The 14,337-nt window shown below is 41.2% G+C and overlaps 1 protein-coding gene across 1 annotated transcript; it reads left to right on the top strand.

Moving 5' to 3' along the window:
• Positions 1–8,734: 8,734 nt before the first annotated feature.
• LOC145458043 (uncharacterized) lies at positions 8,735–14,089 on the top strand. Its single transcript, XM_080336352.1, has 2 exons — positions 8,735–9,076; positions 13,707–14,089. Exons 1-2 carry the CDS (start codon positions 8,782–8,784, stop codon positions 13,799–13,801), a joined length of 390 nt encoding a protein of 129 aa, XP_080192478.1. The 5' UTR covers positions 8,735–8,781; the 3' UTR covers positions 13,802–14,089.
• The last annotated feature ends 248 nt before the right edge of the window (positions 14,090–14,337 follow it).

Raw genomic sequence — 14,337 nt, 5'->3', positions numbered from 1 at the left:
TTTTAAATCTGATAATTCCATAGTCTATTCCAGGGGTGTCAAACTCAACTCGGGTCGCGGGAGGGATTCAATAGTTTTGATCGCTCGCGGGTCGGACCTGTCAAACGATTCCAATATGTTACCACCAAATCCATACCCTTGTTTTTCACTCAAATACATTATTATAAAAAGGCATGCAAAATAGTAGTATTTATTATATCACGAATCATATGGGCTCTATTTTAGTAACACGGTTATTCGTGGACAATGGCATTGACAAAATGCGATGAGTGACCGATAGGATACAGTAATAAACCCCTAGAACCAGTGGCGGCTCGTGATAATATCGGATGGTGGGGCAAGGGGTGTACGCGATTTTGATTGTCTAAATGACGTCACAATAGTGTATTCCGACGTGAAAATGTGACTTCGTGGGGGTCACACACAGTTTGTATGGGGTATATACATTAAGCATGGTAAACAAGACTTACGTATTTCAAATTATTCGAAAGAAAATATCAAGTACAGTTGTTCATCTTCATACCTGCATATTTTAACGTTTGTATCAGCAGGCCTATTGCGCGCGGCGTGATTTCATAGTTGCAAAATGTTCAATGAGGAGTTCATTGAAATCTGGAATACCCAGAATGAGAGCGTTGAGAATCGGGAGCACATCTGACGCATCGAGTCTAATTACTGCAGCAACGTTGATAGAAAGCGATTTTTCAACCATAGGAATTTTAAAAGTTCACTAGTGGTTACTACTTCGGAAAAAGATGCATTAAAATATAAACAAGTCCACTCGAGCCGAGCAATATCGACTATCGGGTAAAATCGAGACACCGTTTGCAGTAGACCACATGCTTCAGATCACGATACGATACCCAATTTCGGTCGAACTAGAGACACTGTCCCCTCCCCTGGCACCAGTAGTGTAAAAGTATATAACATGGCGTCCTTATCCTCGCTTATACGTCAGCCTTTCATTTTTTTTATCGCAATACGTTGGGAAAAGGTAAGGGTGCGCTTTCCTCCCGTGTACGATTAGATCAATGAACAATTTCCAGACTGATAAGAGCCGAGTCTTGCCTAAAAACACTGAATTTAGCGTAAAATATATTGAGGAATAGGCTGATCAATTGATCAGCTGTTAGCCGTCATCGAAAACGAACTAGCTAACGCGCTTGACATCGGGTTGTCAGCAAATGGCTTGAAGGCCACAATTTCACGGTGAAATTGACATTGGAGAATATAAAATAAAGTAAATATTTGAATGCAAACCGAGAATCTTAGTAAACTGTTTCATGAGATCATCATCTCATCACCTATCTCAGTATGAAACACAGTTAAAATTAGCACAGACCAACGCCGGCTTTTGCGTGAAATCCGCAATGCGGTAGTCGGCGTTAGGCCTACCATACTCGACCTCGATAATGAAATTGATGCCCTAATCATTGAGTGTCAACCTCGGGACTTGGCACAGCGTTCGATACTGAAATCAAGATAGGGGAGATGTGGTACCGATGGATCACTGGGACCGAAAATACTTGAAAAATTATCCATGATAATTCGATGATTACACTCCCTGAATTTGTCTACAGTTACATGCTGACAGAATCTTTCCTCACATGCAAATAAATTCGACCTGCGTGAGTTATGGGGTCTGTGACGAATGATTTACGTTTTAGGGGGTGTAAAGTAAATTTGGACCGACATTTGCATTTTTCTATATCACCTTTCAGACTAACAAACCCGCCATAATTTTTCATGTGAAGTATAGGGCTTGTATCAGGGTATATTATGGCACATATATTTTGAATCAATACCATCCTCGAGTGGACTATTTTCAAGTCAATAACAATATTTATGGGGTGGGGGACCTTTGGTACCACAGCCAAATCAAGCAAAATATATAGACCAACTAATCACTCAACAACAGAAACTCGCCTACATATATATAGGCTGTAAATCATTGTTACCTGTGGCGTTTTATCGCTATTACGAGGTATTTGAAAGTCAAAATGTCGATTAGCGGGTTATATGTAAGGGGCATTAATTTTGTAAGTTTAGGCGTAAATCAAAACATGATTTTATGCCAACATTTGAGTTGATATAATCTATTTTATTCTTGAAGGTCGCGACGAAACATTCTTAATTGGTTTGCTGTAGCTTAGCTTATAGTACACAACAAAACAAGTTAACAAATTTGAGTTTTTGAGCGTATGTCTCGTAGGTCCCATGGTCGTGTGCCTTAGGACCCACCGGGTGGGGACCGATAACACGTTCGAGCAACAAACTTTAAACTTTATAAATATTTTTTGAAAAGGCGGATATTCATGTAAATGTCCGCGATAGGTAGAGCTTGTATCGAAGTGTTGAGACAGCAAAAGATCTGCTATTCTCGGCTGAAGATTTGAGGGCCAGAGATCATTTTGCAATTTTTGATCCATCGGTACCACATCTCCCCTATACCGTCCAAAAGCTCAAGACGGATATAGGTATGGAGCATCGTTAAAATCGATACTGACCAATACCGGTATATCGTAAAATCTGTTAGTGATAAATGGCGAGTCAGCTGTCACTCGACTTAGGAAACGAAATTACCACCCACATAGTTCAGTGATAAACTTTAAACTTGGTACGGCGATCGATACTAGGCTAACACTTCGACCAACTATGCCAAATGTCATGACAGATCTCGGTATGGAACATCGTCAAAATCAATGGAGACCAATACCCGCTTTTGAGTAAAATCTGTTTGCGATACATGACGGATCAGCACACAGTCAACTTTGGAAACGAAATTACCACCCTACACTTTAAGTAGCAACCCTGAAACTTGGAGCAGTGATACGACCTTCGCGACAAAACATACCAAGTTTCAAGAATTATCATGGAGCAAAACATCGTTAAAATCGACCTATACCAACAAAGGTCGACTCAACGCATATGACGGTAACCGAGTTCAGATATAGACACGATTGTTACATCACACCTTAAGGGCAACCAGGCAGGTTGCCCCACTTGCTCGGTAATTTTATGAATAGGAGAGAGTAAATCACCGTTTCTTTATTGTGCGCGGCTTTGAGAGAATAGACAGTGAAAAAGCTTGTTATGAGCGCTACCGGGGCAAGCCCCGGCTAGGCATTCACAAAGCGAAAACACAGAAGAGAATTCGATTTTCGCAGAGACTTCGCTAGGTATGGGCAGTTACAAGCGAAAGCACAAGAATAATGCGGGTTTCGCTCTGATTTCGGTATATATTGAATGTTGTGCATCTACAAATGGTAAATAATTGTTATTAAACAGAATTTTAGGTGGGGCAATGCCCCAGTTGCCCTATAGGACGAGCCGCCACTGCCTAGAACTCTCTAACAACGATATGTTATATGTTCCCTTTGCTTTAATCGCGATGCGTCGTTGGCCCTGCGTTTCGTATTTGCGGTGGGGAATATAGGAGATTGTAAACGAGAGAGCTCTGGAATTTTGTTGGGTAGCCCGGTACCCGTTTTGAGTTGGCGACCCCTGTGCTGCGGTATGTCAAAATATTGCTACATAAAAATAGGCATAATTGCACTTCATAATCAACTATTAACCAGCGGCGGAAATATATACACTATACAGCAACGAGTCGCGGAGTTAGAGCAGCGCATTCATCTGTGGGGTCGGTTTAAAAAATCCCGGCCTTGAAATCATTAATTCGAATTACTTGTACAAATGTAGCCTACATAAACATAAGGGCCGAAGGAATTGAATGTCTCACTGGATTGAATATTTTGGCATAGTAACGTCGCGACTTGTTAGAAACTGAGGAGGGCTATGATATAAGCGCCTAAGTCCTATACTGGCTATATACAAATACATGAATGATATCTTAAAAATCACGCATGCAGTTTGCATGCACGGAAATGCTATAGTGCAGGGCCCTTCAACCGGGTGTATCGCACAATCCAGGGTGTACCGTAATTTCTAAAGGGTGTACCACTCCGATAGGCTGTACAGGGGTGTACCAGATTCGGATTATAATGAACCGATGACGTGCTATCACAATAAATACGCTACTTTATGCTTCAGAACAGGTAGACCGGATGTACAACGACGTAGAATGTTAATATCATATGAATTCAGCTTGTAAATTACATTCCTTTTGTGACGCATAAGGAAATGTTTCTCCTCATGAAACCTTTGGTAATGGACTTATTGGTTCCTTTTGAAGTAGAACAGGGTGGAGTTGATATGTGTTCAGCTCGCGATATATGTCTATGATGATCCTCAAGGAAATCACCGCGATAGCTGAGACATTCTGAATTGGTGCTTTCTGCGTCCAGCTTATACATAGCGCAGTGCACATAATTGCATGAGTTTGAGAACCCCTGTGTTAGATGTAGGGCTGGGCACAATGATTCGAGTACTCGAATCTGAATCGAGTATCAATTTTAATGATTCGAGTCGAGTACTAAAACACGACTTTTTCGAGTACTGAAATTATACGCTCCTCGCCACTGAAAGGTAATTTGTCAAAGAGAATTGTATTTTCAATACTAATTTTCGCTATTGATGCCTTGAAACCTTGATTGGCCGCATCGTAGCATACGAAACATATAGTGCAAAGCTACGAACGCTACTGGAAAAAGCACATTTCCGAAGTCATGATCTTCCCACAGCATTGTCACCAATTGCAATGAAATCGTTGTCGTCGAAAAAATACCAAGGTATGTTTAATGTAATGGATAACAGGCATTATATTTTTGTGGTCGCATAAAAGATATGTATTTGAACTTTGACATATTACATTCTGTTATGACGTCATAATGAGTGATACTCGATTACTCGACTCGACTCGAAGCATTTTACGCGATTCAGAATCGAATCACCCAGGTACTCGATTTTGCCCAGCCCTAGTTAGATGGGGGTCAGACAACCACGAGACCTGATTAGTATTTAGTAGTTCCTACACGTTGCAGCCACGCTCATCCTCATTATCTTTTCCAATAGGCTGCAGTCTTGCTCATTTCGATTAGGCCAGGGTGCCTAACATGCGTAGGCCTACTACAGCCGCGTAAGACCTTAATTATAGGGCCATCTACAAACAGTTAAACTAAAGTGTGTTGCTGGCCATCAATATGTAATTTGAATTTACGAATTGGTCCCCAAATCTTTCAGAGATTTTGATTCCATTTTCCTCGCGCTTGGCGCGAACCGGAAACTACCAACAATATCGGCGAAATTCATTCCAGGTGCAAAATTTTCGCGCTCCGTGCGACTAAAAGACTAATCCCAGTAACTTTTCCTGCCATACACTCGCGATATTTGGGGCATACAATATATTTAATAAGGCTGCAGAGGTGTTCTGCTTCTACAAGTGAAAAATTGTATATGCAAGAACTATCTCAAAATGGTGTACGACAACGAAAAAGGTTGAAGAGCACTGCTATAACATATATCAGGGGCGGGCAACATACGGAGCTCGGGCCGGAACTATTTGTCCTGTTCGGGTCTACAATACATACATTTGCGAACAAACATTTTCGACCATGAACTTTAACATGACATGACAAGGCTGCGTTCCAATATAACTGATGCTCACGTGTAATCGTTACTAAGGCTTTCTACAACGGACATGCAGTCAGAGTTCGAACTAGTTGTTGACAATACTGATCAACTTCAACAGCTATTGAAGTACATTAGGGTAATATATTAATTAAATACTGTTTTGGGTCTCTATGCTTTGAACATAACGTTTAATTACATTAAATTACATTACATTACATTAAATTACATACGATTTATTTCCTGTATAGGTGGATAAATGCGCGAATAATGTATCGATTCTGTAATCCGGCCTTACAACCACTTCATTTTTTTTTATATCAGACCCGCCGACCGGGGAAGTTACCCGCTCCTGGTATATATCAATGTGATGTATTGTTTATCGTAAAACAATAATAAGGATCTTGTATCTGCCATATTTTGTACAACATTCCTGTTACCGCATACCTGAAAACTGTCGCGTTGCGCATTCTAGCGGATGCCAGTTGTGAATTCAATTTTCGACACTCAGTTCTTGCCTCAGCAAAAGTTACTGACTGTCGGAAGAGTTTGTAACGACGAATGTTGCTTGCCTGAAGCCATCCGCGGTTCAACATCGCGACGTCTGCAATTGATAGCACAGGTCAACAATTTTTAATCATGACAGGCAGGGCTTTGGAGCCGGAGCCCCGGAGCCCTGCATTTTCACCGGAGCTGGAACCGGAGTCGGAGCTCTACATAAAATTCAGCTGGAGCCGGAGCTGTAGCCCGTTATTTGAGTAGCTCCGGCTCCGACCTATTTCATAAGATGCCATTATATATATGCAACAACTGTAGCGTACCGCTCCATGATTAACCTATAATTACCCTCGCTGATTACTGATTATGTTACTGCTACGTCTTGTTGTGTTGTACTCTTTTATGCAGTCGTCTTTTAGTCTCCGTCGGACGAGCATCGTCATGTTTTAGTTGTTTTAATAAAAAGAGCAATGCTGACTTGCCTACTTTGACTTATCGAGCCGCGGATCAAGAAGAACGCGCGCCCACGGCAGGCACGCTATATTTTGGTGACCCCGACGTGATATCGCCAGCCGACTTGAAACCCGACGTGATTTCGCTAGCCTTCCTACCCGACGTGATATCGCCCGCCGACTTGAAACCAGGGTTGTAACCAAGTCACATGGTTCCGAGTCACGAGTCTATCATACTTTTGTGGTTTTGACTCGAGTCGAGTCGAGTCATTTTCAATTCATCACAGACTCGAGTCCGAGTCCAAGTCACCGTTTAAAGGGTCAAGTCCGAGTCATGGTGTTATGACTCGAGTCGAGTCCAAGTCACAGTATTGAAGTCATGTTCAACTCATGTTTTCAATCCTGCTTGGGTGATATCGAATTCCCTGTTTGATAGGGACAAAATGAGCATGTTTCGCAGAGTCTTGGCACGTGTTTATTTAGGCAGATAACGGACAGGTCCTGGCCTCATTTACCGATGCTAAAGATAACTTTACTAATCTTAGAACTTAAAATCAAATATCTCTCTTGTCAGTCTGATACATCACCAATACAAGCATTCAGTTTTTATTATGAACACATCGACGATAGCTCACGAATAGCTGATAGAGAACCAACGAATTCACGTCTACATAGTACATACTATCTGATAGAGAACCAACAAAATCACGTCAAGATACTAGTTGATAGAGAATCAATAGATGCATGTTTATGTAGAGGTATTTACAACAGGCCAGCATGCTGTAAAAGCGTGCATGCAACTATGTGCATTGTGCAGTGACAACAGAACAGATACCTTTTGATTATACTAAAGGTTTTCCCAATTGCATTACCGACTACGTCGCAGTTACAGCATTGGAGAAATAATTGTACAATGGGGCTGTTCAAAAACATTTTTTCAAATTTTCCGGCTACTTCTTAAAATTGCTAGATTGCCTAAAATCAAATTTGGCTCAATTCCAACCAGTAGAAAGCAATGCTATGAAAGAAAATTTTAGACTAATTACAAATAGAGATTTTCGAATTTTACCGGCTATCTCATGATATTGTTACATTGTGTAAAAATATGATTCATAGCAAATTTGACTCAATTCCAACTAGAAAAAGTGAAGTTATTAGAGTAGAAAGTTTTGGATATGAAAAAATAGTCGGCTTACTACTATGTAATTATATTATATGAAAGAATTTCTCAATAAAATACTCCATTTATTTTCAAATCCAAAATATTCTCCTCTCAGATCATTGATTCCACTTTTTTCAAATTAAGCCAGATTCAGTGTTCCTTTTATGCAACATAACAATTTTATCATGTAACCACCCAGAAAAATAAAAAAGAAGTTATTTTAGAACAGCCATATTGTACAAACATCACACAACATTAGCCATTCATTATTACTCACGTGCACAATGCACATACCTAACAAAACGTCGAATGGACGAGGGGCATTGTGTGTTTTCACAGACAGCAGATCAAATCAATGAGTTACACCTCAAAAATACTAATGTGGAAAGGAGATCCTCAAATATGTTAAAGCGGCATGGCCGTGGAATGAATCCACATCTACTGAATACACGTTCCACTAGCGCACTAGATGCAGGAATTGACAAGCATTTTGGAACCACACTGAAGAGCATTGAATACTCATTCTTTCTAGTCGCCAAAAAATGCAAAGAATCATCGCCTTCAAATCTACACATGAGCTTATCAGTCTCTTCACCATCTGAGTCATTTCATTGGCTCAAATTGAACTTTGATTCAATTGTTTGCTTGTATAATTGAAAAGTCTTGAGTACTTTAATTGCGGAGGATCTATTACCTCTTCATCACTGGACGATTTTGTACAATGCATTGCTGCTATGTATCATTTTCTGTTGTTTTTACGGCGGCATATCTGATATCAGACAAGTGCAACGAAAGCAGTGGTGACAAATAGCGATGTCGGCAGAATTCGTCGGATGCGTTGATCTAGCCATTATGATTCGCAAATTTCTTCATCTTCAAGTCATATAAAATAAGCCGAGTCAATGACTTGGGTCGAGTCATGCGTAATGACTCGAGTACAAGTCGAGTCAATCCGAATATTGACTCGAGTCGAGTCGAGTCATTTTCGCATTTCAAGAAAATGACTCGGGTCAAGTCGAGTCATAAAAAAATCGTGACTCGAGTCTGACTCGAGTCGAGTCATGACTCGAGTCATTACAACCCTGCTTGAAACCCAACGTGCACTAGCCGACTCGCATCCTTTGCTCCGCTGTATTTGAAATGTATTCACGACGACGACGACGACAACAATCGATAGACGATATTGCGAGCTCAGCGAATTTCAATGGTACTTCGAAGATGCCACCACCGGTGGTCAATTTCTGGTCCCATTCGCCAGAGTCGTGGTTTGTTTCGGTGGAAGCCGGATTTTCCAGTTATGGAGTAACGGACTCTGCGTCGAAGTATTTCCATGTCCTGAGGTGTTTAGACGGCAACCAGCTCGAATCGATTCGTTTGAAGTTACCTGGCCCAGAAGACGACGACTGCTACGAAGTATTGCGTGATCTTCTGATGCGTGAGTACGCTATTCCCTTACGAGACCGTGTTAAGGAGCTTTATAGTGATGGCTGTAGGGATTTTTTACCATCTGAACTTCTGAAAAAAATTGCGAAATGCAATGGGGGTTCTATCAAACACACCAAGCTCTGACTGTTACTTGAAATAGACGTTTCTTCATCATTTGCCAGATCATATTGCAGGGATATTGTCGTCACATGTAGACGATACCGTGCAACAGCTTGTCCTACGAGCTGATAGTATATACACTCGCGCTTCTCCTCGTGTGGTTTCAAATCATTACAGTTATCATCAGACTGATCAATTAGATGAATTACAACGAACTGTTCAATCGATAGCTCTAGAGGTCAGGGAATTGAAGGCGATACCTTCGGCACGACATTTACCTGCATCGGGCGGACAAAGCTCGCACAATTTCAATCGTAGTTCCGTTCCTCGCCATGAACCCTTTAGAGGTGATCGACCAGCTTTTCGGACGCAGTCAAACCGTTCTGAGACACGTGGTGAGGTAACTCGATTTGCTCCTCTGCGTGGTACGAATCAATTGTGCTTTTATCATGATAAATTCGGTGATCGAGCTCGAAATTGCCGCCCACCATGTTCCTACTCTCAAATCGCCCTTTTTTAGACGGAGGCCTCGTGTGAGATCGCAACAATTTTCAACAGTGAATGCCAACTCTGAATGTCAAAGCCCTTATTGCACGTAGGACATTCGATTTCAGGGCAGATTTTCCTCGTCGATACAGGAGCATCCGTTTCTGTTTTGCCGACTTCGAGTAACGTTTTCAAAAGTAAACCAGGACCAAATCTGTACGCTACATACGGATCGAAAATTGCGACGTTTGGAACGACATATTTGAGGATTGAGTTCTCCGACAGACACAAGTATGGATTTCGATTCTATATTGCCGATACGCACATTGCCATATTGGGGGCTGATTTTATTGAGCGATTTTTTCTCGTCGTTGATTTGAGGAGCAATTGTCTGATTGATACTGTTTCAGGAGGTTTCATTCCTGGCTGGAAGTGTAATCCAGTAGTTCGCGGGTTGAACTTCATAGCGCCTGATCACCATAAGCTGTACATAGACCCTTTGCCGAGCTTCAGCGATATTACCGTTCCGCGGAATGCAGCAGTACGAGCTAATCACGGTACTGTACATCGTATTATTACTAACGGATGTCCCACTCGTTCACGCTGTCGCCCATTGCCACCCCATTTGAAACGGAAGGTGAAGAATCGATTGCAAGAGATGTTGAAGTCCGGTGTAATTCTTCGCTCAAAATCGCCTTTCTCCTCTCCCATCACTGTCGTACCGAAGGGGTTAGACGATATTATAGAATCTGTGTCGACTATAGGAAATTAAACAATCAAACGGTCAAGGATCGCTGGCCTGTCCCATTTCTGCGTGATTTTACCAATGAACTGTCGAACTGTATAATGTTTTTAGCAAAGTTGACTTAGCGAAGGCGTACCATCAAATTCCTCTTCATCCGAACGATCAAGAGAAGGCTGCTTTTATTTGTCCCGAAGGACTATTCCAACCAACGACGATGATGTTCGGCTTGACCAACGCTTGTAGTAGGCTACTTCTAGCCGTTTTATATCTGAAGTAACCGAAGGACTGGACAATATTTTTGTGTTTTTAGACATTTTAATTGCGACTCGGAATCAGACATGGGGTGATTACTTCATGAATGTAATCGATTGCGATTACGATTACTTCTGAATGACACGATTACGATTACGATTATGATTACAGCAAAATCAGGAAGTAGTCGATTACGATTACGATTACATTGGAAAAGTAATCACGATTACTCACGATTACATTTATTTTGCATCTTAGAAATTATATCGGGAGACAATATATGGATTGCGCTGAAAAGGCCTAATGAGATAACAATCTTCCTTTAAAAAATGCGTCATTGGCTTCTTACGTCATGATGCCGCCCCCCAAATTTCCCAATAGGGTGGGGAGGGAGATCGAAGGGGACTCAAAAGTCGTTCGTAAACCAACATAAATTATACAGATTTTCGAAAGATTTGATTAACTTGAAAATTCTCTCTGGATAGCTTGATTTTGAAATGCATACGTCTCCCCTAAAATAAGCATACATAATTTATAGTAGGGTTGCACTTGAAACAAATGTCTGTTTGAAACACTTTGTTTAAAACATATTTTAAACGGTGTAATAAAAACAAAGGCTTTAAAAAAACATTATGCCATAATTGTGTAAACACTTTCCAAAAAAACATTTTGTATGAGCCTACGGACAATTATACCACCCGATTTGGCCGACGTACATCGATAGGGGATGGACGATGGTTGGATCCCTGAAAATAGTCTGTTCAACAGTTATAGTCCAGATATTTCGTCAAATGAGCTATATTTACCCTATATTTTCGATTGTCAATCTCAATCCACTAGGACGTGACAATTATATATTCGTGACGTCGTGGTTTACGAAAAAAACATTTTTTAAACAAGGGCCTTGTTTTAAACATGTCTGTTTTAAATTGATTTTTGTTTTAAATGCAACCCTAATTTATAGTAATAGGCATTTAGGTGCCAGTCAATACCGTGCCATGACACACCAAAAGATGTACGCAGTTTCGACCAACATGCGACTTCACGAAGTGTGCTACTAAAGAAAGACCTTGGTCGAAACTTTGGGTATGTGTCCATTGTCAATAACCACACTGGGTGGACGTAACTAATAGTCCGGTCCTTCCAATCTGACCTCATAATGCAAATGCCACCCGGGGCACCCACAGTGTTTTAAAGACATGACAATTTGTGTGTGCGTCTCACCAAAGTTCTTAGGCCACTTCAATATCTTTTGATTATATAACAGACCGGTGGTCACGAATTAACAACATAAACTAAAGTAATTATAACAAGATACCGGACGTTATAATTATGAATTACGTGCTCCCAGCTCTACAGATAAATCTGACCATCGGGGCTGAGAGAGGATTAAAAATTTATAGTAATATAATGCAATTACTAATAATATTGACGAAATTCAGTCTTCAACTTGAAAGTACCACCCTATGGGGCCAAAGACCAACGTTTGAACTGGGGGAAGAATTGCTGTTTAGGTCCAGATTCTAGCTACAACCCACGCTAACATGGTATAGAAGCCCATGGCCATAGCGACAGGTCCCAATGTTGAGTAAAAAATTGTTAAATAACGATTGACGCCCGTTTCAAGTAGAGTCATATGGGAATAAGATGAAGCCAGCGCTCGATGAAGCGAACATAAAATTCTGCCCTCAACTTCATACAGATAATGTACTGCAAACTGCCGTTACGAGAAACGGCAAAGACGGCTCGGTTATGATATATATCATTAGCTGTTGATCTTTACTGCTTCCTTGTGGAAACCGTAATGTTTTATTTGGCGAGTACAAAATTTCAAATCTTTGTCCGGTGTACGTACGTAGTACATAGGCCTACTGCTCGCCAAGAAGCAACGGTCAAACATCAATACAGAAGTTACTATTTTAAGCTAGGCAGAATGGAGATTATAATTATCCTGCTGCGAGAGAGTGGCGTATGGAACGTGTTGATAACCTGATATACAGCACGGCGGGTGTTCTTACAATCACACTAATGTAGGCTACGTACATCGAATATCTATTTACTGTGTACTTCTTACGCAATGACGAGCAAAGCTAATAGGCTACTTCTGACGTAATAATGAGCAATAGCATTTGGAAATCAGACGTGTGTGCTATCGCGAACCTGGTATTCACGAATGTTCAGTTTATGTCATAGTCCTTGTACAAATAAAAAGTAATCGTTCTTTCACTAAGAAATCGATTAGATATGCCAAGTAGTCGATTATGATTACGATTACTTCGGAATTTTTTCAAATGTAATCGATTGCGATTACGATTACTTGAAAATGCTGTAATCGTCGTAATCGATTACGATTACTAATCGCGATTACCCCATGTCTGCTCGGAATGAGGATGAGCACATGGCAACATTGACGAAATTGTTTTCAAGGTTTCGTAAGTTCGGACTGGTCATAAATGTTGATAAGTGCAGTTTCGGTAAGGAAGAAATCGAATTTTTAGGTCACCTTGTCAATGCAAGGGGAATTAGTCCCTTACCATCAAAGGTTGAAGTAATTTCTAACTATCCTCGTCCCGAAAATGTAAAACAACTACGTTCATTCCTTGGACTAGTCTGCTATTACCACCGTTTTGTCAAAAACTGTGCCGAGATTTTGAAGCCACTGTATGACGTGGCCAATGCAGCATCGAATAAGCGTGATGGTGTAAAATATACAGATAGTGCTAACACAGCTTTCGAACGCATCAAGACCGAACTGTCCGATAATGTCATATTATTCCACCCGATTCATGATGCTGAACTGTCACTCGTGGTAGACGCTAGTCGAGTCGGAATTGGAGCTGTTTTGCAGCAGAAGTGATGATTCGTGGTTACCCTTAGCATTCTTCTCGAAAACCTTGAACCCGACACAGCGCAAGTACTCCGCATTTGATCGCGAGCTTTTAGCGGCTTATTCAGCAATAAAGCATTTTCATGTCCAGCCAAAGGGTAGGAAATTTCAACTGATTACCGATAATGACGGCCTTGTAAAATCGTTAAGGAATCCGACCGACAGACTTCTGGATCGTCAAGCAAGACAGTTGGAATTCATCACGGAATATACCGACGACGTTAGACACATCAAAGGGACTCTGAACACGGCATCGGATACGCTCTCCAGACTCGAGGTGAGCGCAATTTTTCCGAACACTGTTCTCATCACAGCGGAAGCATTACTAGAAGCTCAGAAAGGCGATGATGAGCTCAAAGAACTCCTCGCCAACACCAATAACCACTCCTTGCATCTCGCTGAAGTACATTTCGAAGAGTTGAACGATCATATCGTCTTTGACAAGTCGTTACCTGGTAGAGAACGTCCCTACGTTCCTGCAGCGCTTCGAGAGACTGATGCACAGTGTGCATGATATTTCGCACCCCGGTATTAGTGCGGAGCGGATCGACAAATTCTTTGGTCCGACTCCGATCCTGTTCCACAATTCTCTGGTCCGACTCCACTCCGACTTCGAGGCCGGATACTTGAAATGAGCGATATCCGATCCAAAAAACTCCGATAATATTCATGTACGACTAGCTATTTCCAGTTAACTACAAATGCAGTAGATCATAGGCAATGGGTTCAGGTTATATTGAAACAAAAGAAACATGGCGTTGAAACTCACAGCTTTGTATGG

The sequence above is a fragment of the Botryllus schlosseri genome, chromosome 15 (assembly GCF_051294905.1).
Source record: "Botryllus schlosseri isolate E-star chromosome 15, Bs_hap1, whole genome shotgun sequence".
Classification (NCBI taxonomy): Eukaryota; Metazoa; Chordata; class Ascidiacea; order Stolidobranchia; family Styelidae; genus Botryllus; species Botryllus schlosseri.
The sequence above is the reverse complement of the archived record's forward strand: the minus strand, read 5'-3'. Positions and strand labels throughout refer to the sequence as shown.